The sequence below is a fragment of the Mauremys mutica genome, chromosome 11 (assembly GCF_020497125.1).
Source record: "Mauremys mutica isolate MM-2020 ecotype Southern chromosome 11, ASM2049712v1, whole genome shotgun sequence".
In the NCBI taxonomy this organism is placed as follows: Eukaryota; Metazoa; Chordata; order Testudines; family Geoemydidae; genus Mauremys; species Mauremys mutica.
The window spans coordinates 48,603,650-48,628,725 of NC_059082.1; the positions used below are offsets into that span (position 1 = coordinate 48,603,650).

At 48.2% G+C, this 25,076-nt stretch overlaps 2 protein-coding genes across 7 annotated transcripts in view; one reads left to right on the plus strand and one right to left on the minus strand.

Annotated features, from left to right (window-relative positions):
- Positions 1–4,516, minus strand: part of RNPS1 (RNA binding protein with serine rich domain 1) — an 18,320-nt gene extending 13,804 nt beyond the window's left edge. Inside the window, exons 1-4 of one of the 3 annotated variants that reach the window (XM_044979420.1) lie at positions 4,385–4,516; positions 1,374–1,565; positions 918–1,073; positions 408–599 (exon numbers count right to left, since the gene is read on the minus strand). In XM_044979420.1, the coding sequence (XP_044835355.1) occupies positions 408–599; positions 918–1,073; positions 1,374–1,444 (419 nt within the window). In that variant the 5' untranslated portion in view covers positions 1,445–1,565; positions 4,385–4,516. The other 2 variants (XM_044979421.1, XM_044979422.1) reach the window with 2 other exon arrangements.
- Positions 4,415–23,984, plus strand: LOC123343897. 4 transcript variants are annotated; one of them, XM_044979418.1, is made up of 5 exons: positions 4,415–4,509; positions 16,963–18,124; positions 18,447–18,625; positions 19,770–19,904; positions 22,957–23,984. In XM_044979418.1, the coding sequence occupies exons 2-5, from the start codon at positions 17,608–17,610 to the stop codon at positions 23,335–23,337; spliced, it is 1,212 nt and encodes a 403-aa protein (XP_044835353.1). In that variant the 5' UTR covers positions 4,415–4,509; positions 16,963–17,607; the 3' UTR covers positions 23,338–23,984. The 4 variants fall into 4 exon arrangements, with proteins under 4 accessions (XP_044835353.1, XP_044835350.1, XP_044835351.1 ...); XM_044979415.1 differs by lacking the exon at positions 4,415–4,509 and adding an exon at positions 5,690–5,906; XM_044979416.1 differs by lacking the exon at positions 4,415–4,509 and adding an exon at positions 5,690–5,877.
- Positions 23,985–25,076: the final 1,092 nt, after the last annotated feature.

Below are 25,076 nucleotides of genomic sequence, written 5' to 3' on the forward strand. Positions count from 1 at the left end.
TCTACTCAGTTCAATTTCTACCTTAAAGAAAAACATGATTCCTTGCAATTTTTCCACCAGTTTCAATCTGCTACAAATCCCAGATTATGCAGATAAACAGTCTTATATGCCCCATCTTCTGTAGATCCCAAATAATCAGGCATGGATACATTTTAGATACGTGATTGTGTGTGTGTGGTATATGTGAGAGTCAGTTATGAATTAATGAGATCTTTAAACTCCTTCCTGAAGAACATGTAGTTAGGTTACATCCATGCTCAAGCAATAGCTAGATTATATCTCTGGGATATGAATAAAGCAGACAATTTATTTTTAAACAGATAAATTACGTCTCTGTTCACAAGCCTACACACTCCATGGCAACTTCCCAACCACCTGATAATTTTAACTGGATGAATCAAACTCACTTGGAGCGGGAACGTCTCCTGTTGTCATGTCTACGTCGAGATGGGCTTGGGGATCCAGAGGAACTGCTGGAACTGGAGCTACGAGATGTGCTGGAGCTCCCAGAGCGGCTTGATGCAGAGGAGGAACTGGACCCACTGCTGGAACCAGTGCTGGAGCTGGACCCTGAACTGGAAGTGGAGCTGGAGCGGGACCTTTTGCGAAAAAAATCAGTGCAGAATACACAGGGGAAAGGATAGCTGAATATCATCTCCAGGTAAATACAAGACAAGAATTGGTGGTTAAAGTGATGAGAGCTCAACCTCACAGCTAACATTATTTCAGCCAAGGGAGAGACTGAACTCTATGCAAAGCATGCTCATTTATAAAGCAAGAGGGTCACTTTTTAGCAACATAATCCCCCAAGGAGTCTTCTAATATGGGGAACCACAAAGCACATTTGTAGCATTTGAACAGGAGCACAACTCACTACTATTTGGGCTATCACTGGGATGCAGAGAAACTCTGGTTACCTGGTACTGGTGCTACCACTGGAAGCACTGCGCCTTTTGCGCGTTTTGTCCCGACCACGATCTTTTTCACTTGATTCCTTGGTGGACACTTTGTCCTTGGATCTGTCCTTGGATTTGTCTTCAGTCCGATCTTTGCGCTTGGTTGGAGAGGGAGCCCTTTAAGAAGAAACGGTCAAAAGAAATTATTTCACTTTAAACAAAACACTGAACTTTAAAGCCAACTTAGAATAACCATTATTGCAGAGCCAGAACACTCGGATTTTTAATTTTTTTTAAAAACAGATCACAAAAGTTCATGCTACAGAGAAACTTTAAAGAAAGTCAAAGTTGTAATTTAAGAAAATTCTCATTGTGAGAAGAGAGATATTTCCAATTCCACATCCTCACTGGAAACACCCTAGTAGCCTACATGTCCCCAGTGGGGATAAGCCTAGAAAATTCAGACAGAATTATTACCTAGTGCTGGATTTTTTATTATTTTCTTTGAATCCTAGCAAACTCTTCTTTTTCATTCCTGAAAATTCCATTTTCCCTTCTGAGGCGTCCCAAGCAGCACTGGATGGGCCTCACTTATCTCAAATCTCACTTCTAACTCCTTGATTCTGAGAAACGATCCCTAATCGAGTGCAATAAACTCCAAAGAGCGGCCTAGTGACAAGATAAAAGGGTTTAGAAACAAGAAATTAACGTATTGGCAAAAACAACAAACCTACTTTTCAATAAAGGCAGCAGAAGGTGGGGGTCAGCTAATGAGATATTGACAATATCATGTTGTACACACAATAGTTACTCACATTGTTACATTGCTATTAGAGCCAAACACCTGTGCCTGCTCACACAGAGATACACACTGTCCGTCTTGCTGAAGACTTGATATGGATGCCTTAAGGTGTCAGCTGGCATTTCACAAGAGTACAAAGGGTACAAATTAGCAAGCTGAGATGTATGGCAGACAGGGAAAACATGGATTTTCCATGAGTTTTCCTCTGCCAGGTGTACGTGTGTTGCCTAACCTGCCTTGTTACAGCCATCCGCCCTTCAGCGAGTCGACTAAGCACTGCTTCCTCTAGAGCCAACTGCTGCCACAACATATGTTGGTTAGCAAAGGGATGTTTCCCAAAAGCTGCATAAGGCACTCTGTCTCCCTACTTTCAGCGGAAGCAAGCTGCCTCCATTGCTCTGCCAGCCTTAGAAGCAAGGGACTGAGCTGAGGAACCAGTCTGATGCACTGTTGAATCTCTCTTGGTGGAAGGCCTACATGGGGCTCAGATTTCATCCACCCCACAGATCTCTTTGTACTCTTGATACAAATAAAGGACACAAATCAACACCATTAATTCATATTAAAATACTAGTTATGAGCGGAACCCTAGCTGCAATCCATAAGAGGTCTTTTTATTCCATATGCAATATGTTATCCCAATATATCTTCACGTTTTAACTAAATTGGTGCATTGCTTACCATTTAATAAAAGTGCCAGAGGTATATGACCTAATAGCCCAGGGGGTCTCAAACTGGGGGTCGGGACCCCTCAAGGGGTCACAAGGTTATTGTGGGGGGTCAGGAGCTGTCAGCCTCCACCCCAAACCCCGCTTTGCCTCCAGCATTTATAATGGTGTTAAATATATATAAAAAAAGTGTTTTTAATTTATAAGGGGGGGGGGTCGCACTCAGAGGCTTGCTATGTGAAAGGGGTCACCAGTACAAAAGTTTGAGAACCACTGTAATAGCCATTAACAGCAATTGGTAGGTTGCTCCTCGCTACAAAGCCAACTTAGCAGTCACCCTTATGGTGAATGTAAGCTGTATACAGTACCTCTATTATCCTAGACAATTCATTAAACATTTGGAAAGCAACTGGACATTACTTGCATTTTTAAAAGTGACTATGCACTTCCAGACCCATAAAACAGGATACAGAATGCTACTAATGAAAATGAAGCTGGATATTTAGGCACATTACATAAATTAGAGTTAGAAATATTTGGTAATAAGAATAAACTCCATGTAGTTTTCTGGATTTCATATTGTTTTGTCCTTTGAATCTGCAATTCCCTTATACTGATTTTCTGGGGCAGGGCAAAATTTACCCATTGTCTCCCTTTCCCCCCATGGAAATACATGTACCCCACTTAATAAAACAAACTCTGTCTTGCTTATTTACAATCAACAAATTCTGATGAGAAAGAACTGAAATCTCAGTGAATGAGACAAAACTATATGACTTTCACCCAGTTAGTGTATTCAGGCTGAGCCTTTGAGGGCAGGGGATTGGACTCGATGACCTCTCAAGGTTCCTTCCAGCCCTAATATCTATCTATTAACCCAAGCAAACACTCACTGAAAAATAATTCCATCAGGAACAAGTTATGTATATATCTACAGACAAACGTGTACATGCATGGATGGCATTTGCAAGAATATGCTTTTTTCCTACTTATTACCAAGAAAACCTCTCCACTAACAAATTCATTTTTCTGCAACACCGAATATCTAAATGAAAAACATAAACACAAGTCATACAGGATGTGTTGGTTTGATACTTCACTCTCTCACTTTTCTTCTTTAAGGAGTTGTGCACTGCAGCTCTACTCTCATAAAGTCACATTACAATGATGGGTGAGGCAAACTCAGCTCTGCCAAAGACTCCCTATATGATCTTAGCTATTAAGGCAAGTTATTTAGTCTCAGTCTTTATGTGCTCCAGGTCCCCATTTGGAAAATGGTGATAACATTTCCTTATAGAAGTGTTACAAGGTTAAATTCATTAGCATACAAGGAGCACTTAGCTATTACAGCAATAAAGACCACAGAATTACCCAGATAAATAAATGCTTGTGTTCAGTCTGTATCTCAGTTTGCACAACGTTTTTGGGGGGACATGTACTGCAATTTGCAGTGCCAGATGTACTATGGGCTTGTTAGTGACCACAGAACAAGTGCGGCCTTGCTATGAACGTGCCACGATAACGGCTGAGAAACAGGGATAGAAAAACACAGCCCCGAACAGGATCGATACAGAGGCGGATCTTCCCCCAGAACTGCCCCAGCGGTTAGCAGGTGCAGCAGAACAGGAGATGTGGAGGGAGAGAGCAGTACTGGAGTCTGCGCCCTGTTCCAGAGCGGCCCACCCCGACCCCCAGCTACAGGGGAACGCAGCTTCACCATCCCCGCTACAAAACTCCAGCGGGGCAGCCGGGCCCAAGTGCAGAGCGATCCCCAAAAGCAGAAGGAGAAAGAGATGCCTCTGCGGCCCACCCCTAAACTTCCAGGCAGGCTTTCCAAAGGCCCCTCCCCCAGGGCTCCGTCCTCCGGGGCGGGTTAGGTCCCGGCCTTCCCATCCCCACCTGCCATATCCTGCTCCGCAGCTCCAGGCCCCTCCTCTCGGGGTCAGGAGACGATAGCGGGCCCCTCGACGCCTCACCCAGGCCGGATGGCGCGAGATCCCCGGCCTCCCCATACTTACATCCTCGGCGCCCGCCACTGCCACCGCTCCCGAGCCCCGACCGCGTCGCGCTCAATAGACGCGCCTTCGCGCCGAGCGGGAAGCGCTCCGGACGGCGCACGCTGATGGCGTCATCCGCCAAAGGGGTAGGGAGACGGGGAAGGCATTTAAAGAGACAAGGGCAGATTGGTCTGTGTCGCTCGCTTCTGCTAGCAGTGTGGGCTGTGGCAGGGCTAAGACTGGTCGCCGCCCCCTAGGTCTGATGGGGGCTGAAGTCGTCCTGCGTGGAGAACAGCCTCCCGGCCCCACTGTCCCAAAAGCTCCCCGCAGGGCTCCCACAGTTCACCTAGTGTGTTGTCCCCGTGTATACACACACACCATGTCTGCTCCCCCCGCAATCTAACTGCCATCTGCCGTAACCCCATGCCAACTTTCTGAGGGAACAAAACCAAACATCCTTGTCCTGTCCCCTTCTCTGAGGCCCTGCCTGGCCTACCTCATCTTCCCCCCTCCCTCTATCGCTCGCTCTCCCCCACCCTCACTTACTCACTCATTTTTACCTGGGTGGGGACTCTGATCAGATTGGGTGCCATGGGAGATACCATGGGCACAGTGGCATCAATTAGTGTGTGTATTATACATTTCACTTTTGTAGCTATGTTCTTGATGGTGTAGGGTCCTATGTCCACTGATGAGGGAATGTTGTCTTTAGCAGAACCAATGGTAAGCAATGTTGTCTAGAGGTTGGAAGAAAGTGGGGTGGGGAAACTGGTAGTCAAGGCTCCTGGGTTCTAGTTCTCTGCCACTGACTCACTTTATGACCTGGAGCAAGATGCTTAAGGTCTCAGCTTCCACATCTGCAAAACGGGGTAATAATAGCATGCTGTCAGAACTGGCCGGTGCTTGTAAAGTGCTGTGCTCTGAGATCATCAGGTGGTGGAAGGTGTTGTGTAAGGGCAAGGTATCGTTGCCTGCCCTACGCCCCAGCACATACCCCCAAATTAGACAGCAAGCCCCAGGCGCTGCAGAAGGAAAGGTGTGCTGGTGGGGGAAAGGGTGTGTGCGCGTGCTTTACGCCCATCTCTCACTATGAGAGACCAGGATGGGGGCGGGAGCAGATTACCCCAGAGCTGCCCACTGAAGGGCTTCTTGCACTTCCCTCTGCTGCATGTGGCACTGGCAACAGGCCAGCGGCTGGGTTAGCGAGCCCTCGTGACCGAGCCAGTCTGACGAGCCCCGCGTTTCTGGCGTGGGAACGGTGGAAGAGCCCTGGAGAGGCGCTGTCACTCAACGCGTTAAAGCTGCGCTCCTCCTCTCGCAGTACAACCCTCTCCGGGGACCTTCCCAGCAGCCTTTGCTGGCTCTCCCCCAGCCAAACAAAGAGCGCAGGAGCTTTCAAATTGCTGCAGCCTCACGCCGAATTGGGTACCGGAGAGGGGCCGGCGGGGGCCTCGCTAGTGGAGCCCAGCCGGGCTGGCAGCGGCTCAACGTGGCCTGGCTCGTTTCCACTCGCCGTACGTAGACACGGGGGGTCGGACTCGTGGTGCGTGTGCTTCCCTGGTCGAACGGGGCGCGCCTGGGGTAAGGGGGGGCGTGTCCAAGTCACGGGCACTGGCCAGGGAGCTGCCTGCTTTGCTGGCCCGCGCCTGGGGCTGAGCCATGTGACGGCGGTATTCCTGCGCGCTGGTTGGGACCTCTGGCTCCGTTCCCTGTAGCCCCGGGTGTCTCCTGAGTGCGGTTAGGTGGTTATACGTGGGGGTTCCTGTTGCTGCCCTGGTTGTAGGTATCTGAGGGTCAGGTCTCTGCGAGCCGTGACTTGTCCAGATTCACGTAGCGAGTCAGTGTCACCGCGGGGCGAGAACTCAGAGGGGGCAGTGTGGAGGACTGAGGGAGCGGGAGGTGCTGTTTGCTAATTCGGCTTCTGTGGCTCATGCCCATCACTTCATCTCTCTGGCTTGCTTGTCCTAGCCATAAAATATGGGCAACAATACTGACTGTTACCTTCTTCATAGAGGTGGACAGAGCTGTTAAGATTTGTCAGTGCACAGTCAACCTGTGGAACTCCTTGCCAGTGGATGCTCTGAAGGCATAACTATAACTGGATTCAAAAAAGAATTAGATAAGTTCATGGAGGATAGGTCCATCAATGACTATTAGCTAAGATAGTGAGGGATGCTACCCTATGCTCTGAGTGTCCCCCCATCCATTCCCTGCATCTGGCATGGGTCACTTGACGATTGCCCTGTTCTCTTCATTCCCTTTGACGCATCTGGTATTGGCCACTGTCAGAAGACAGGATACTGGGCTAGATGGACCACTGATCTGACCCAGTGTGGCGGTTCTTATGTTCTTAATGTTTGTAGAGTGCCATAGAAGTGTGAACTATGACTGTGTCATGTGACCAGGAACTCTGTTTCTATGTCTGTCTTTTTAGTTAGAGGGTACCACATCACTGTGGCATGGAGATGCTTATAGAGAAGTGTCTCCTAAAACTATAAAGTACCTAGATGATCAGTTAGCTAGTGCTTCAATTGCACAGGATGCTGAAACACTCAAGTTTGATTGTTGTTTATTTTATTACGAAGTGGATGGTGAAAAGATGCACTTACCTACTACATGGCATTGTTCCATTTGACCATGCAGCACCATGCCTGTTGCACAAAGATTGCATCCTGGTGCCATCTCATCATACAACATCTCATTGCTGATGGTTTCCATTCATTGTGGGCATTTTAGGCTCTGTTTTTGTTTAAATTAAGATCAGAGGTGTGTGACTCTCTCCACATGTGCTGATGAGATGAGCATTTGGCTTTATGGGATGTGATTGCCTGTCATGTTGGCAGTAAACAAACTGCAAGGTGGGAAGGATTTTACCTATGTGCTCTGGAAGCTGGAAACCTTTCATCTTAATTGCATGTGTAAATTGTCACTAGGGGGAATTGAGATGACATATTTGCAACGACTGCACACCTGGGCATTAAACACATAGATTTGAAACTGTAGACAAGAGTTTTTTTTCTTGGGTTCCCTCTCCCCTCATTGTACCCTTCCGAAAAATCAGAATTTACCTAGAAGTTGTAGCATATTTTTAACAGTAGACTCTGATCCTCTGGATTTTGATCCACCTACACCATCATGGTTTAAAACTGATCCTTGCAACACAGTCTTGCTGCTAGTTCAAAAACAAACAAACCTGTAACTTCTAGTACTGTACATGGGTGAGAGTGCATCAGCACCAGTTTGTTTGTGTAGGATCTGGGGGCTTAAAAATGTGCAGCGATGCATGGTTTTTCAGTGACATTTATAAAGCATGCCCGGCCTCTGTGAATATGCTTGCTGAATATTAAACCTCCTGATCCCACACAAGGAACAAGAATTACATTTTCTTTAGACATTTGCAGGACACACAATAAGTCAGAGGGGTGTGTGTGTGGGGGGGGAGGGTTATTTTTAAATTCTCCAAGCTGCTTCAGAATCACATGCAGGTGGGGGAAATTAGGAGGCTTAAAGCTACAGTAGCATTTTTAAGCTAGGTCAGTAGTAGGTAGTAATTCCCCATGGGCACTTTTTGGGTATGCCTTGGTCAGACAGAAATGGTGGATATGCTGGATCGCTGGGCCTTTTAGCCTATAACCTCTTGTGTCTCAGGAAATCAACTTCGTTTGGCAGGAATTTTGCTTTCTTTCTGGCCTGTGATGTTAGATGGCCTAACTTTAAGATCAGTGGTTCTTACTGAACAAACAACTTTTTTCACACTTGTGTAAAAGCATACAAGGTAAAGATCATAACACTTAAAAATACATAACACACCTTTTTTCTGTAGTCTCAAGATGTTTCTCACCTTCTGTTTAAGGATCTTAGTGCTTCAAAACCAAACTATTTTAGCCAAACTTCTGTGAAATAGGGAAGTACTATCCTCCATTGTACAGAGTGTGCAAATGAAGCACGGAGAGATTGACTTGTGCAGACTTAGATCTTGCTGGGCATGAGTAAACTTGCATATAGCTTGATCTGAGTGCAAGATTGTAAATAAGGGTGTGACAGGCTGTGTGCTGGAGATTGTTTTCAGGCTAATTGAGATAAGTGGGAACAGTGTGAATTGATAAACATGAAATGTAAATAAGGTAAAAACATAAGTTATTGGTCCTTACATGATGTGCAAAGTGATTGGTCTTTACATGATCCATACAATGTCAAACCAATTAGATTAAAAAACTATAGATGTTAGTAGCTAGGAAAAACATATAGAAACTGTGTAGTGTGAGGTCTAATTTGGATTTGTGGCATCACCCTGTACCTAACCCTGCTCAGCAAGGGAATAGAGCTGTTGCATGCCTAATAAGGTTACTACGTTAGCGATGATCTGGAGATGAGCTGAGTGTTTGGATCCCAGAGAACTGGATGGAGCATTCTCCCAGAACTGGGTGACGTTCTGGGTAAGCCAAGTGGAAAAGATTGTGGAGGGAATCCTAACAACTTGTCAAAGGCTAGAGAGAGAGAGAGAGATACTGTGGCAGAGTCAGGAATGGAACCTATCTTTTTTCCAAGTATTGTGTCTTAGCCAGAAGTCTCTTCTTCCTCTGACATACTGAAGACTGACAGAAAAGTGATATTGTTTGTTATGATGCTCTCCTTTAGCAGAGACTGAATCAGCATGGCTCAGATAACGGCACCATCTTCATTTAACCAGCCAACTGCTCTTGTGATAACCAATTTCTCTCTTGTAACAAACCTGCTCCTAGGCCTTTTCCTAAAGCAGCTCCCTGAATAACTAATTTTGCAGAGAAAATCAGGACTCTGTAACACAGAATGTTTGCACAGACTTCTCTTTAGGCTTGGATGGTTTCCATTTTGTTAGCTCTTTGTCTCCACAGTATGACTTGACTAAAAGCACAGCAAAGTGGAGAACTGTGCTAAAGAATTGCCAGGGCCACACTACCAAACCCAGAAGGGACTTCATGTCTGTTCTATAGAGTCTGTACTTGCAAATGTTCTTGGCTAGCTTGGACTGTTTTCATCTATAGTTTCACCAAGATTTGGTTTAGGACATTGTGACACTGTGCAAGTGTAATAATATGTATAGACTAATTCACTCATGTTAATTGAGATCAAAGGAGATGTTAATTGTATTGTTTTTGCCTATCTATATCCTGTTGTTTGCTATCATATTACAATTACACTAGGTATATCCTGTAATTAGATAATCCTAGATCAAAGTGTGTGTTAGTGAACATCAGAAGGTATTTGATGTATAAACGTCATGAAAACTAATGAAGGATTATTGTTTGCTATTAAAAACATTTGCAGTTATGTATAATTCTGTAACTAAAATTACTCCTCAAAAAAATCTTGTGAAATGTTAATGAAGGACTTAATGGCTGTACCAGGAAATGCTAATTTCAAAGCAAAGAGCCAGGTAGTAAGTAAAAACACTTGTCAGATTATCTGCGGAAATAAGATATAAATACTGATGCAAAGAAATGCTCTTTCATCTCTATTTGGACTCTTACAGGGAAGATACCAAATGCAAAGTGGAGATCCCATGAAACAGCTGGGTTCCCTGAAAAGATTTTTGGGAAACTGAGGCTTTGGCTACACTTACACTTCAAAGTGCTGCCGCGGCAGCGCTTTGAAGCGCTAAGTGTAGTCAAAGCGCCAGCGCTGGGAGAAAGCTCTCCCAGCGCTGTCCGTACTCCACCTCCCTGTGGGGAATAACGTACAGCGCTGGGAGCCGCGCTCCCAGCACTGGGGCTTTGACCACACTGGCGCTTTGCAGCGCCGCAATTTGCAGCGCTGGAGAGGGTGTGTTTTCACACCCTGCTGCAGCGCTGCAAATTTGTAAGTGTAGCCAAGCCCTGAGTTTAAATGATAGCAGTTGATATAATAGACTTACAAACTTAGACTCACCTGGTAAAGTATTTTACCTGCTTTAACCTCTAACTCTCTCATTTCTTTTTCTTAGCTAATAAATATTTAGTTAATTTACTAGAGAATTGGCTGCCAGCATTATCTTTGGTCTGAGATCCAAAGTACCAATTGATCTGGGTAAGTGACTGATACTTTGGGATTGGGAGTAACCTGATTTGTTATTGGCCACTGTCGGAAGACAGGATACTGGGCTAGATGGACCTTTGGTCTGACCCAGTATGGCTGTTCTTATGTGATTTTCGGTTTATGTGACCATTATCACTAAGGCCAGTTTGTCTGGGTGTCAGGATAGGTTGGAGTGCCTAAGGGGACTGTCTGTGACTCCGTGGTAAGACCAGTATAGTGATCCAGGAGTGCACATTTGTTACCGGCTTGGTGAAATCTGCTAATAGAATATACCACCAGTTTGGGGTGTCTGTCCTGTTTTCTGACCCTCTGACCTGAGATTGGCACTCACAGTTGTGAGCCACTTTAGACAGTGTAACAGACTGATATTTTATCTTTTCCTGAGCCAGTGCACCTTTCCCTGAAACACCGTCTACCCAGCTTGCGGGAGCCTTTTGATTTCTTTCTCCAGATACAGTACTTAATGTTTTCCAGTCAGTCAGTACTCTTTCATCTACAGTCAGTACTGTAGACAAAAACATCATCCAGGTAAGCTGCTAGGAAATCCCAATGCCCCTTAAAGACTATGTCCAGCAGACTCTGAAATAGGGACAGAGCACCAAGTAACCCAAAAGGCATAATTGTAAATGTTGCCCAGTGCTACCAAAGACTGAGTTGCTGTCCTGAGGTGCATTTCTATGCAAGCATGACCAGTCCACTCACCTCCATTAGTAAGAGGCTTTCCCAGGTGTGTAGTTACTCAGAAATTGATGGTAATATTTCATTTTTAAAGTGTTTTTTTCACCCTTCTATTTGCCCTTATGGCTCCCAGTCCTGCAGATGGATGTGCGTGGTGGGGATCCTTACTTCCCACATAAAAGCCTGTTAACATGGCTCTGCATGGGTACAGGGTTTTGCCTGCACATGCCTGATTGCATGATCAGGCCTTATCTATTTACAACTGAAATGCAACTCTGTGGCACATAGCCAGGTAGGTGAAAGAGAGGAGTATTTTGGTCATACACTATGCCAAAACTGCTGTTAAAAAGGGCAGTGGGACCTTTAATATCCATGCAAAGTAGACAAGACCTCTGCTTTGTAGGATTTGAAAGACCCACGCCGTGTAAACTGCATGGAATTCTACTCTGGAAACGAGAGCTGTGTCAGCCCTGCTCTTTGTGTGTGGTGGTGGTCAGGGAGTGGTCTGAGCGGCCATTTCAGGGAATATCATGTATATTTCTATATGATACTAACCTGTTTTCCAGCAACATATTTGATTTCTGGCTTACAGTGTATGTCATTGGCCATCATGAGTTTCAGATGTCAAGGGGAGTCGGAACACTCAAATGCAAACATGGCTTAACATCAGACAAGGTGTCCTACATTTAACAGTAAATGCAATCACTAGTCAGTCGATGCTTCCCCAGCCTCCATGAATAAGTGGCATTGTCTCTAATAGTGGGGCCACAAAACCAAACTGGGGGGAGATTTCTAATGGAAACTCCTGCAAATTCAAAACTGCAGGTCAGGGAAGCTACCTTCTTTTTAAAAAGTTGATTTTTCTCTGTTCCAAAAAGAGAAAAGCTAAGAAGTTAATGAACCTCTGGAAGGGTAATGGTGGAGGAATGTAAAGGTCTCTTTAATAAATGTGTAACTCAGTCAGTTATGTTACATAACCTTTGTGCTCTGAGCACATGTGGAGAACTCAGCCCTTACAAATGTGTAGCTTGTTTGGTAAAGGAAAGCTGGAAGCATGCAGAGGGATCAATATAAACAAAGGCTAAACAGAAAACAAGGCAGATCAGAGCTGTTAAAGTACAGACTGGAAATACCTAGGTTATTAGCTGCTGGAAATACCTAGCTGTTAAAGTGCAGACCAGAGATACCTAGCACTGGAATGGGTTACCTAGGGAGGTGGTGGAACCTCCAGCCTTAGAGGTTTTTAAGGCCCGGCTTGACAAAGCCCTGGCTGGGATGATTTAGTTGGTGTTGGTCCTGCTTTGAGCAGGGGATTGGACTAGATCAGGGGTCCCCAACCCCCGGTCCGCGGCCTCTTAGAAACCGGGCTGCGAACCGACCCAGAGGAGCTTCCGCAGGCATGCCTGCGGGAGGTCCAGCTGAGCCACGGGACGAGCGCTCCCTCCGCAGTCGTGCCTGCGGGAGGTCCGCTGCTCCCGGGGCTCAGCTGGAGCTTCCGCAGGCACGCCTGCGGAAGCTCCACTGGAGCCGGTGGACCTCCCGCAGGCATGCCTGCGGAAGTTCCAGCTGAGCCCCGAGAGCAGCGGACCTCCCGCAGGCACGACTGCGGAGGGAGCGCTTGTCCCGCGGCTCAGCTGGACCTCCCGCAGGCACGCCTGCAGAGGGTCCGGCAAACGAAACCGGTCCCTGGACCTAAAAAGGTTGGGGACCCCTGGACTAGATGACCTCCTGAGGTCTCTTCCAACACTAATATTCTATAATTCTAAGATTGAAAAAATTGGGTTTGTTTAGTCTGGAAAAGAGAAGACTGAGAGGGGACATAACTGTTTAAGTACATAAAAGGAGGAGAGAGAAAATTTGTTCTTAACCTGTGTGGATAGGATGAGAAGCAATGAGCTTAAATTGCAGCTGGGGAGGTTTAGGTTGGACATTAGGAAAAAATTCCTAACTGTCAGGGTGGTTGAGCACTAGAATAAATTGCCTAGGGAGGTTGTGGAATTTCCATCATTGGAGATTTTTGAGAGCAGGTTGGACGAACATCTGTCAGGAATGGTCCAGGTAATACTTAGTCCTGCCATAAGTGTAGGGGACTGGACTAGATGACCTCTCGAGGACCCTTCCAGTTCTGTGACTCTATGATTATCTAGTCAGGAAAGAGAACCTATTGCTCTCCTGGGCAAGCCTGTTTTCATCTCCTGAGCAGGAGCAGTAAAATAGCCAGTCTTGCTGTGCAATTTGTATAGGGCATCTAAAATTAGCCAGAATAGAATGGGATCTACAACCATTCACCTCCAGTTTGTTGGTCTGAATTTAGCCCAGTTTGGTAAGGAACCAAAAAATGTTACTATCTGACAGCTTTGCAGTGGCTTTTGTGACATGAATCTGTGGGGCTCGTTCCAGTATCTAGTGCACAAGAGCCCACATTCATAAACCACCATCACAGAACCAATTACTGTAGTCCTGTTAATCTTTGTACAAAGGCTAAGGTCTAAATGGACCATGGAGAATACCATAGCCTCTCATCCTTAGAGGCGTACTCACCTTATCCCTGAAGAATATTGATAGGGCAGTATGGAAAGAGCTTGCACTGCTGTTGTCTGTGCTGCATTCTTTCTGGAGAGGACTCCAGTGTCCGTGTCATGTTGGCAGCTTTCACAAGCAGAAAGTCACTTGAAACTACAACCAACTAATCATGACCTTGAATATTCCTGGTCAATGGGAAATCTAAATGCTGACGTAATTACTTATTACAGGTGCTGGTAAAACAAGAGTGGTCCAAAGGTGTCTCCAAAGAATGGATGCCTGAACCATCTTGAGTTAGCCCCAGAGTGAATTCTCCATAATGTGTTGGGAGGGAGAGAGAGTCCTACTCAGGTACATTTGGCTGAATAGGAGTGGAACTAATGGTAAAGGAAGGCAGCTCTCATGCACTAATGACAGGAGAGATGGGCCCCTGAGAGGGATGGTACAAAGTGGGAAGCTTCTCCAAGGAATTAGGAAGCTGTGGAATTACCAACTCTACTGTCCCTCCTCATTGTACCCTGTTCCTGTTCATGCAGGGAGTCTGGATAAATCCAATGCATGAGTTGTTAGTGGCTTAGTCAAGACTGAGAGTTATCCTGCTGTGAGGAGCTCTTGCTGATTAACTGGAGTCCAGAGGCATCTGCCAGTGTAAGAGCTGTGAGCCCGGTAACAAGGGGAGTTAACTAGATGGTGCTAGAGCATACTTCTGCGACTGAAGTTCAGGTCTTGTTGGTTAGAAGATACTTGAACAAAGCAAATGTTCCTCCATCTAGAGCAGGGGCTCTTGACCGTGGGGTGTGAACTGGTGTTAGGGGGTTGCAGCCATTCTGCTCTTCACATATTGCTAAAGGGCAGAGAGGTCTGAGTTACTGGGGAGGGATTGTGGTATGGCAAAAGCTGACTCTCTCTGGTCTGAAGCTAATAACAGCATGTAAACAAGTCCTTGTACCCAGAGGTGCGTTTGGTCTCCCTCAGCTTTCCAGTGAACAGGACCTAGTGCATACAACAGTGTATGGATGGTTTTTAGTTGCAAACAATTCAGGATCAGAATATATTCTACATCTCTTTAATCTAGTTTATTCCTCTCGGTCTCACAAAGGAGGGAATAAAACTCAGAGGGACATGGTGACTGCTCTGAAATTAGATTCAAGGAGACTCCATTTCTCCCTGTGGCTTTCCCTGGATAATTTGCAATAATCACTGTGCCTTCTTGGCAGACCAAAGGAACTGCATTAATAAACACACATGCCAGTCTGGCAACAGCTCATGAAAAGAGCTGATGTTCGCTTTGTGGCTGCCACTTGAAGTGGTTGCCTTAGAAATGTCCATGATAATGGAGTAGCTTGCTAATATCTCTTGCTAGGAGAAAACCAGGAATGCCCTCTAGGCTGAGTAGTGCTACAGAAATGCTGGGGGGAAGAGGGATGATGGAAATGACTCTGAAACCAATGCTTAAAAAAAAACAACCCTAGGTGTTGCTAACAACAAAGTGTCAATACATTAATTCTGGGTCTTATCCATCCTTGCCCCTCTCCCCTCCACTTCTTGCTTTGCTCCCACGTGTCCAACCTGCTCTGGATGCCAGGCTGTCATAATGAGCCTGGGTTCTCCATCATTCAGGCAGCTAAATTACAGAACAACACTTTTTAAACAAAATAACAGCAGTTGATCTTATCAGAATTCCCTGCAGGTAACAAGCGGGCCCAGATAACACTGGCAGAATAGCCAGGTCGCAGGGAAGGCAAAGCTGTGTGCCTGCTACGGCTATTAATTGTGATAGCAGTGCACATGTGAGTGCATGCACCCCTTCATTCCTTTTCTCCCCTTCCCGCTGCCAGCGCATCTGACCTCATAGCCTCAGCAGTCTGGTTTTGTGGCCTATGTGTGGGAGATGAGGATTCAGGTGGGAGCCTCAGATTCATAGGATCTGGGCCCTGTGATCTGAGGAGGACTCTTGGAGCAGTGAGCAGCATGTTGTGCAACTGGCCCCTGTCCCAGCAGCACCCTGTGCCTGAGCCAAAGCCCACTGAAGTCAGCAGATATATGTCCATTGAGGATAGTGGACTTTTGAATTATTCTGAGAGGAGAAGCTGGGTGTAGGGAGCTTCTTACAACAACCCTGGGTCTTGCCAAGGTGGGAGCTGGAGGAGGGGTGTGCAGGGGAGATAGGCAGCGTCTGAAGTTGTATGGCTACCTTGGTGGTAGGGCAGTGCAATTTAATTGTGGGGTATCTTTCTTGATGTGCTTGAGGTGGGGCATACAAAGCTTGGGGGTGCATTGGTCCAGTGTAGTCTTAATCAACGCCTGCTCAGATAAAAATCCAAGCCTTGCACTCTTAATTTGAGGGCACCCAATCTCACCTCACACTGCCTGTGTAGGTGAGCCCCTTGCTAGAGTATTTCCTCTTCCCATTCATATGTGATGGTTTATTCTGCTGTTTTAGGTAGTACCCCTAGAGTCCCTGCCTGAGACTGTTATGATGGGTATATGGAAGATCTACACTTGCCTTTGAACTTATATGCATCTGAGATCCTCTCTGCTACAGTCGATAATTAGTCAATTGTATGTTTGTTTTCAAAAGTGAAGAACTGAACAGCTTGGTAACCTAAAGGGAGGGCTCTGAAGCAGCACACAGTGATGATTTGCTCACTGAAGGTGTCTTGTGGCTTAAAGGAAAAGGGTTACAGAGCTCCATCGTGACTCTGCCTCCCTGCTGTGACCTGCCTGAATGACCCTGCCATACCTTCCATATGAAATTCTGTCAGCTGGCAGTGCTAGTACTGAGATTTACTGGCGAGTCTGATAAGAGGAGAGCCAGGCAACTGGGTGCTAGGGGTTCTGCTGACTGTGCTCATCTGAGCCAGGGCAGTTCCATGCCAGTGATTAATGTAAGCAGCTGCAAAAACATTGATTAGGGTTTGAGCCACAGCTGTTGGGCTGGAATTCAACTGACTTCTGAACTGGCCAGTTCCAGCAAGTAGGGTACCACGTGCACTCAAGAACCAAAATCTGAACTCTGCCATGACAGCTCCTGGCTGGCATCCTGACAGTTAGTGGGGTCTCCCACTGTCTTCTCTCCCCTGGCCCCAAAAAAGGGCATTCACATACTCAATACCAAACAGAGTGACCGAATCCCATCTGATATGATAGGGCCGGGCTGCCCAGGCTAATTGAGTTTGTTACAGTCCTGGGATAGCACAAACAACTTTTAACAGTGACGTGACACCTGGTAAATAGCACCGGGGCTTCCTAGTAGATGGGAAACATTCCTTGCTATTTGTAAAGAAGAGGCTGTACAAGGGTTCTGACTTCACTCCACCCCTTTTTTCTTCTTTTGCATATAGGCTGAAGACAGCTAGCTGAGCCCAAGAGAGTTGATCCACAGTTTGGTATGTGAGACATATGCCAACCCTCCAGTTGGGACACTAGCAAGTTGGATTTAGCCTGCCACTTACCCCCTCAGCGTGACCGGCCCAGGATGTATGGGCTGCCACTCTCATTCCAACAGGCTGGAAGTTGAATCTCTTTCCACTTTGACAAGGGAGACACTCCATTGCTGTGCCATTTCCTTCCTGTTCCTCTCCCACAAAGAGCTGCAAGCCTGAAAAGAGTGGATCCTTCTATGTCTCTGATGACCAGGACAGCATCCCGCAGCCACTATTGGTCTGGAGCTGTGGTGACTCCAGAAAGGGCCATGGCAACTATAGGCAGCCCTGGGACACAAAACTAGCAGAGGCTTAACCTCTTCGCTTGCACGGCATGCCCTCTTGTGCCACGGATACAACCTCTGTTACTACCCACCAAGTGCCTTGTCTCCTTAACTGGCTTCTGGGACAGGAGTAATGTCACTATGGTCCTTGTGGGAGGAACATAGCCCAGCTGGCTGCGCTAGCAGGAGTCCCGACTAAGGATGTAGCTACAGAACACTAGCACAAAAAAGCAAATTGGGAGGGGCTTTGATCCATGCCCTTTGTCCTGCCAAGTGAGCGATGGGCCGCTTGGACGACCATGCCAAGAAGCGGATAGTGGAGCTGCGCAAAGCCGGGCTGAGCTTCCGTAAAATCAAGAAAGTCCTAGAGCTGGACAATATCCGGGTGACCCCGCAAGCTGTCTACCTGTTCCTCAAGCGTAAGAATGTGGAGCCAGCACAGCCTCCAGGAGCCTCCCATTTCCAACCAGCTGGAGGCCGTGGGAGCAGGAGAATGGCCATCAACCGGGCTGGTTGGGAGGATGAGCAGCTCTGGAACTTGCTGCAGGAAAATGAGACTGATCAGAACAAGCAGGCAGAGCCCAGAGGCAGCAGGCAGCCAGGTCCCAGGACCCCAGCACTCCCCGGAAGAGCCACCGTGAGCTGCAAGGAGCCACACCTCAATGACAACCAAGACTGCAAGGATGGCATCAAAATAGTCAGCGTGACATCACTGTGGAAGGATAGTGGGCAGTTTGGGAAGGTGCCTACAGTGCCCATGGGCCCATCTCCAGCAGCACAGCTATCCCCTATTAACAGTAAGGCCTGGCTTTCTCATTCGTTGTCCATTAGTCTTGGATAGGCCTCTCCACTTCTCTAAGCAGCCTGGTGAGTTGCCAAGCAGTACCAAGGGTCTCTGCTCACATCCCTGTTTTCCAAACCCAGGCAGGCTGGACAGGACTCTTAGGCCCTGGAGCATAGCTGAGGTGGGGGGAAGGTGCGTGGTGGAGCTGGAAGGACTTAGTCCCTATAGATGGAAGGGGTCTCACTTCCCTGTGGGGCTGGGGAAAGGCTGGCACTCAGTTCAAGGGTCTCATTTGAAGGTGCTTCTCTTTCTGGTTACTCTGTCAATCCATCCAGGTGACGACTGCTCTGGGACAATGACCTCAGCTGTGGGTAACCACCCGGCTCCGCTCCCACCAGCTATGGCTCAGCAGCAGCTGAACACCAGGGGCAGAATGTTCTTGTTGCCTGCCAGGAATCCAGCCTTAATTGTGAAGAAGAAGATTGTGGACAGGGCCATCCATCTCCAGAAAAAGGTATAGGGCTGGAAGAGGCAGACTGGCCGTCCTGTGGCTAGAAACCCCTTCTCCAGCCCAGCAAGACGGGGGATACGCTCAGGCAGCGATCCATCAGGTTACAGTTAAATTGGCGTGAAAGGGCTGGTAACACTCCCTGCATCCTCAACTGGAGAAGGCTCTGTGGGAACCCAGGCTCCAGTGCGCAGAAGGGACAAGGAGATCCTGGGCTTCTATGAGGTGCCCTCTCAAGTGACCTGCTCTGTGGAGTTAGGTGGGGGGACATGAGGTCAGCTTGTGGGGAATGCAGCTGTCTTCATGCAGTCTGATGGACTTGGTGATTCGGGCCCAAGGCTCCCCTCACCCTTTGCCTCAGCAGGTTGGATTTTTGCCCACTCAGGATCCTTGAGGTCTGTTTGTGGCTCTGTGTGGCCTTGGACAAATCATTTCCCTTCTCTGTGCCTCAGTTATCCCTGCTTAGCAAAGGGGGAAAGGCTGCCCTCCCCCATGCGGGGGAAAGTCCTTTGAGGGCTTCTGTCAACAGGTGTCCTAGGTAGTCTCCGACCCGCAGGCTCCACCGGTACCCTTCCACAGCGTGGGTGGAAGCTTCCGCAGCTGCACTCCCCCCACTTTGGACACCGTGACAAGAACTTTGTGTTACTGGTGGCCCCAGACCCATCCTACACTGCAACTGGCAACACCTGTGCCTCATCTAGAAAAGGAGAGCAGGAGAGAAATGAGTTTTTGGGCTGAGCACTGCCAGCCGGACCAGAGACCCATGCTCTGTGGACTTCTAAAGAACAGGTTTGATCCCCAATTGCTCCAGGTTTGGTCCCCTGGCCCAGGCGGTAGCTTCTGTTCATTCTGAGGTCTGTGCTCGAGAGGAAAGTGGAGGACTGAGGGGCAGCAGCAGAGCTGAGCAGGGAGGCGAGACACAAGGATTGCAGGAGGTCCTGCAGGGTGCCAGTGAGATGCATTGGCAGAGCTTAGGGGAAGGGAGAACCCAAGAACAAAGCTGCAGGTCAGGACTGAGCCACACTTGGACACTAATCTGCATGACTGAGGCTCTAACAGGTGCTCGTGAGCTCTAGGCTCACTTGCAGTGTTATAAGGTATACTGAATCCTGTACATAGCTGATGCTTGTAATTCTCCGACATTGACCAGGCAGCCATTCATAACGGGCATAGTCCATCTGATTCGACGACTGTCCTGCCCTTCTTGGTGGGAGTGCAGCCGGCCAACCAGCCTCCCAGGGCAAACCCATCTGTCGTGGCAGCCTCTATGAGCCGCAGTGCACATGTAAGTAACCTAAGATGCGCACGGTCTATAGGCACTAGCCCATCGAGTGAATGAACCATCCAGTTGCCATGGCCACCAGGATGGATCACCACTACGCATTCTGGCTGGCTTGTCATGCTTCCTTGGGACAAAGCTGTAAGGGCATGGCCATCTGCTCTTAATGACTCTGAGTGGACACTGATCTCTGCCAGGACTCAAATGTCAGGATGCAGAGATAGCATGGGGAAAACGTACAAGGCTGAGGGGGCAGATTGATTTAACATTTACTGTCCTGATGGCAGCATTTCTGGGGTAAGTAGCAGAATTATGAATAACAGCCAGGCAGAGGCAAAGCTGGATCTGAGAGGAGCCTGGTGTTCTGTATCTGCTCCACTGCTAGGCCCACCCTGTTCTGCTGTTGCTCAGGGCTGGTCTACACTGGTGGGTGGGGGGGTTCAAACTAAGATACGCAACTTCAGCTATGCTATTTTGCGTAGCTGAAGTCGAAGTATCTTGGTTCGACTTACCTGGCCGTCCTCACGGCAGCGAGTCGACTGCCGCGGCACCCCTGTCGACTGCGCTTACTCCTCCTGCTGAGGTGGAGTATGGGCATCGATTAGCGGATCGATTTATCACATCCAGACGAGACGTGATAAATCGATCCCCGATACATCGAACACTACCCGCCGATCCTTGCTCGTCTTAAACACAAAAAAACAGCTTACAAGAAGTGGAAGATTGGACAAATAACCAGGGAGGAGTATAAAAGTATTGTTCAGGCATGCAGGAGTGAAATTAGGAAGGCCAAATCACACTTGGAGTTGCAGCTAGCCGGAGATGTTAGGAGTAACAAGAAGGGTTTCTTCAGGTATGTTAGCAACAAGAAGAAAGTCAAGGAAAGTGTGGGCCCCTTGCTGAATGAGGGAGGGAACCTAGTGACAGAGGATGTGGAGAAAGCTAGTGTACTCAATGCTTTTTTTGCCTCTGTCTTCACAGACAAGGTCAGCTCCCAGACAGCTGCACTCTGCAGCACGGTATGGGGAGGAGGTGACCAGCTCTCTGTGGAGAAAGAAGTAGTTCGGGACTATTTAGAAAAGCTGGACGAGCACAAGTCCATGGGGCCGGATGCGCTGCATCCGAGGGTGCTAAAGGAGTTGGCCGATGAGATTGCAGAGCCGTTGGCCATTATCTTTGAAAAATCATGGTGATCGTGGGAGGTCCCGGATGACTGGAAAAAAGCTAATGTAGTGCCCATCTTTAAAAAAGGGAAGAAGGAAGATCCAGGGAACTACAGGCCAGTCAGTCTCACCTCAGTCCCTGGAAAAATCATGGAACAGGTCCTCAAGGAATCAATTCTGAACCACTTAGAGGAGGGGAAAGTGTTCAGGAACAGTCAGCATGGATTCACCAAGGGCAAATCATGCCAGACTAACCTAATTGCCTTCTATGATGAGATAATCGGCTCTGTGGATGAGGGGAAAGCAGTGGATGTGCTATTTCTGGACTTTAGCAAAGCCTTTGATACAGTCTCCCACAGTATTCTTGCCAGCAAGTTAAAGAAATATGGGCTGGATGAATGGACGGTAAGGTGGATAGAAAACTGGCTAGATGGTCGGGCTCAACGGGTAGTGATCAATGGTTCCATGTCTAGTTGGCAGCCGGTATCAAGTGGAGTTCCCCAAGGGTCGGTGCTGGGGCCGGTTTTGTTCAATATCTTCATTAACGATCTGGAGGATGGTGTGGACTGCACCCTTAGCAAGTTTGCAGATGACACTAAACTGGGAGGAGTGGTTGATATGCTGGAGGGTAGGGATAGGATAAAGAGGGACCTAGACAAATTAGAGGATTGGGCCAAAAGAAATCTGATGAGGTTCAACAAGGACAAGTGCAGAGTCCTGCACTTAGGACGGAAGAATCCCATGCACTGCTACGGACTAGGCACCGAATGGCTGGGCAGCAGTTCTGCAGAAAAGTACCTAGGGGTTACGGTGGACGAAAAGCTGAATATGAGTCAACAGTGTGCCCTTGTTGCCAAGAAGGCTAATGACATTTTGGGTTGTATAAGTAGGGGCATTTCCAGCAGATTGAGGGACGTGATCATTCCCCTCTATTCAGCACTGGTGAGGCCTCATCTGGAGTACTGTGTCCAGTTTTGGGCCCCACACTACAAGAAGGATGTGGATAAATTGGAGAGAGTCCAGCGGAGGGCAACAAAAATGATTAGGGGGCTGGAGCACATGACTTATGAGGAGAGGCTGAGGGAACTGAGATTGTTTAGCCTGCAGAAGAGAAGAATGAGGGGGGATTTGATAGCTGCTTTCAACTACCTGAAAGGGGGTTCCAAAGAGGATGGATCTAGACTGTTCTCAGTGGTACCAGATGACAGAACAAGGAGTAATGGTCTCAAGTTGCAGAGGGGGAGATCTAGGTTGGACATTAGGAAAAACTTTTTCACTAGTAGGGTGGTGAAGAACTGGAATGGGTTACCTAGGGAGGTGGTGGAATCTCCTTCCTTCGAGGTTTTTAAGGTCAGGCTTGACAAAGCCCTGGCTGGGATGATTTAGTTGGGTTTGGCCCTGCTTTGAGCAGAGGGTTGGACTAGATGACCTCCTGAGGTCCCTTCCAACCCTGAGATTCTATGATCCAGCAGGTAGTATAGTCGTACCCTCAGATGGCCAGCCCACTCTGTGCCCTGCCCAGGAGTCTTGCTTTCAGAAGTGAACACTGCTGATTGGGGAAAGAGGAACATGTGGCTACACTAATGAGGAGCCCTATTCCAGCGTGTCCCGTTAGAAGCTGGTTTTGAACACTGCAAGACTACTACAGAGGGGCCAAGCTGAAGGTGCACTGGCACAGCTGTGTGGTGGGCAGGGCTAGAGTAGCATTGACAACGTACAATGGTAGATAGGATTGGAGGTCAGATCAGATCAGAGGGATGCAGCTGTCTGATGCTAGCTGGCCTCATCTCACATGCATACCTGCTAACTCCTGAATGCAGAATACAGAGGTCTGTGCCAAGCTGGTTGGTTCTGTAGGAAATGGCCTGTCACTGCATTTCTGATCTTTCTTCCAGGTCAAAGATGCCAGCACCCAAACAGCCTTGCTTAACTCTGCATGTTCTTCAGGCAATCAGAACCCTGTGTTGGGTGGGCGGATGCTGGGCCCCTCACCCACCTCCCATGCCATTGCCGAGAAGCTGGATGCTGTACACAAACAGGTGCAGAAACTGACACATGCAGTGCACGCGGTGCTAGAGAGGCAGTGCCGCATGGAGCGCCAGCAGGAGCAGCAGCAGCGTTTCCAGCAAGAGGTGCTGATGGCACTTCAGCAGCTCAGCTCCACCGTGAGCCATGGGACAGTGCCAGGAAACGAGCCCTGTGTCCCCTTCAGCAGCATGGCTGATCCTTCGCCCTCTGTGCCAAACTTCAGCCAATTCAGGATGGAGCTAATCTGATGAAAGGCTGATGCCAGCATTCATGGGCCTGGGCATAAGAGTGGCCTGGAGCTAGCTCTGGACAAAGCAGCTGGCATGGGCCACCCTAGCTGAAATATAAAGGGATCTCAAGCAGGCAGCTGCAGCTGAGTGAAGAGAAGCAGGCATTAACACTTCATAAACTGCAGCTCTAAGAGCCTGGCTAAGGCCCTGCTACTGCAAGAACAGAAGACTGGGAGGAGGAAGGCCACCAATAACACCGAGACTCAGTCTGCTTTGGCCTAGTTAATCCAGCCCTGCTGCCCCCAGGAAGAGGCATGTACCAATGGGAAGCTGAAACATGCCAAAGGAAAGCCTTAATTCTAGCCACTATATACAGCAAATGAAATACTGGTTTAGCTCCCAAGGCCCAGGCCCAAAGGATATGGAACTCCAGCAGCTTAGAGAGGCTGTCTACAGCCAAGCACCATGCTACATTAGAAGGAAAACATGGTGGCAGGCATCACTCTCTCCTTGGCAGGGCAAGCATTTAATGTTTACACAGGGAAGGGAGCGTGAGCATTAGAATGTCCAGGAGCTTGGGTTTTGGATGTTTTTTTGCCCTTTCTTTCAGAGTGGTATATGGAGAGTAAAATAATCTCAGTAAAGTCTATACACCCACTGCTCTAGAAACAGACTGGACTCTGTGTGGCATGCTGGTTGTTTTTCATACACCAACCTCCCTATAAGAGTATGACTCCACGGTAATGAGAGACCAGCTGCAATCACACCTATCTACAGCTAAAGTACTTGAACAGTGAAGCCAGGGCAGTGCATGCTGCAGGGTAGGCTAGCTGCAGGGATAATGAGCCAGTGTTCCAGGCAAGCTTGTACCCCTACACCAGCTGCACTCATGCTCCAGGATTGATGGAGGGTGGAGGATTCTCCTGCAATGACCAAAATTTATGGAATAAGGAGCAGAGGTAGGAACTGCTCATTTCATTGCACTTGAGGCCAAGTGCTAGTAAATCCTCTCCCTGCCCCTTGATCCCAGAGAAACCAAGGATAGCTGTGGCAATTGACCACAACTTAAACAGCCCCATTCTTCCATTGCTGCATTTGGGTTGCTGTACAATAAAAAACATCTGAATACAACACAGGGTACATAATATGGGGTGGACTGGGACTGTGGCACAGGGCTCATCGGGTACATAACGCGGGGTGGAGTGGGTCTGTCAGATGGGGCTCGGCGAGTACTTAATGCGGAGTGGAGCAGGAGTGTGGCATGGGGCTTGGTGGGTACGTAACGCCGGGTGGAGTAGGTTTGTTGGATGGGGTGGGAGGGGTATGTAAGGCGGGGTGGACTGGGAATGTGGCATGGGGCCTGTTGGGTACGTGACACAGGGTGGAGTGGGACTGTGGCACGGGGTCTGTCAGGTACGTAACGGGGGGTGGGGGGGTGGAGCAGGTCTGTCGGACAGGGCTGGGTGGGTACATAATGGATAGAGTGGAACTGTGACCCAGGGCCTGGCGGGTACGTAACATGGAGTGGAGCGGGTCTGTCAGATGGAGCTTGGTGGGTATGTAATACGGAATGAAGCAGGAATGTGGCATGGGGCTTGGTGGGTACGTAATGCGGGGTGGAGCGGGTCTGTTGCATGGGACTCAGTGAGGATGCAATGCCACCTGGAGCAGGACTGTCGCATGGGGCTGGACAGGTACGTAATGCGGACTGGAGCAGGACTGTGGTACAGGGCCCGTCAGGTACGTAACGGGGTGGA

Excerpts from the sequence above, each read along its gene's own strand:
- LOC123343897 (XM_044979418.1), top strand. The coding sequence starts at position 17,608 with ATGGGCCGCTTGGACGACCATGCCAAGAAGCGGATAGTGGAGCTGCGC. Across the intron at positions 18,626-19,769 it reads CCATCCATCTCCAGAAAAAG|GCAGCCATTCATAACGGGCA; the intron begins GTATAGGGCTGG and ends GACATTGACCAG. Across the intron at positions 19,905-22,956 it reads CTATGAGCCGCAGTGCACAT|GTCAAAGATGCCAGCACCCA; the intron begins GTAAGTAACCTA and ends TCTTTCTTCCAG.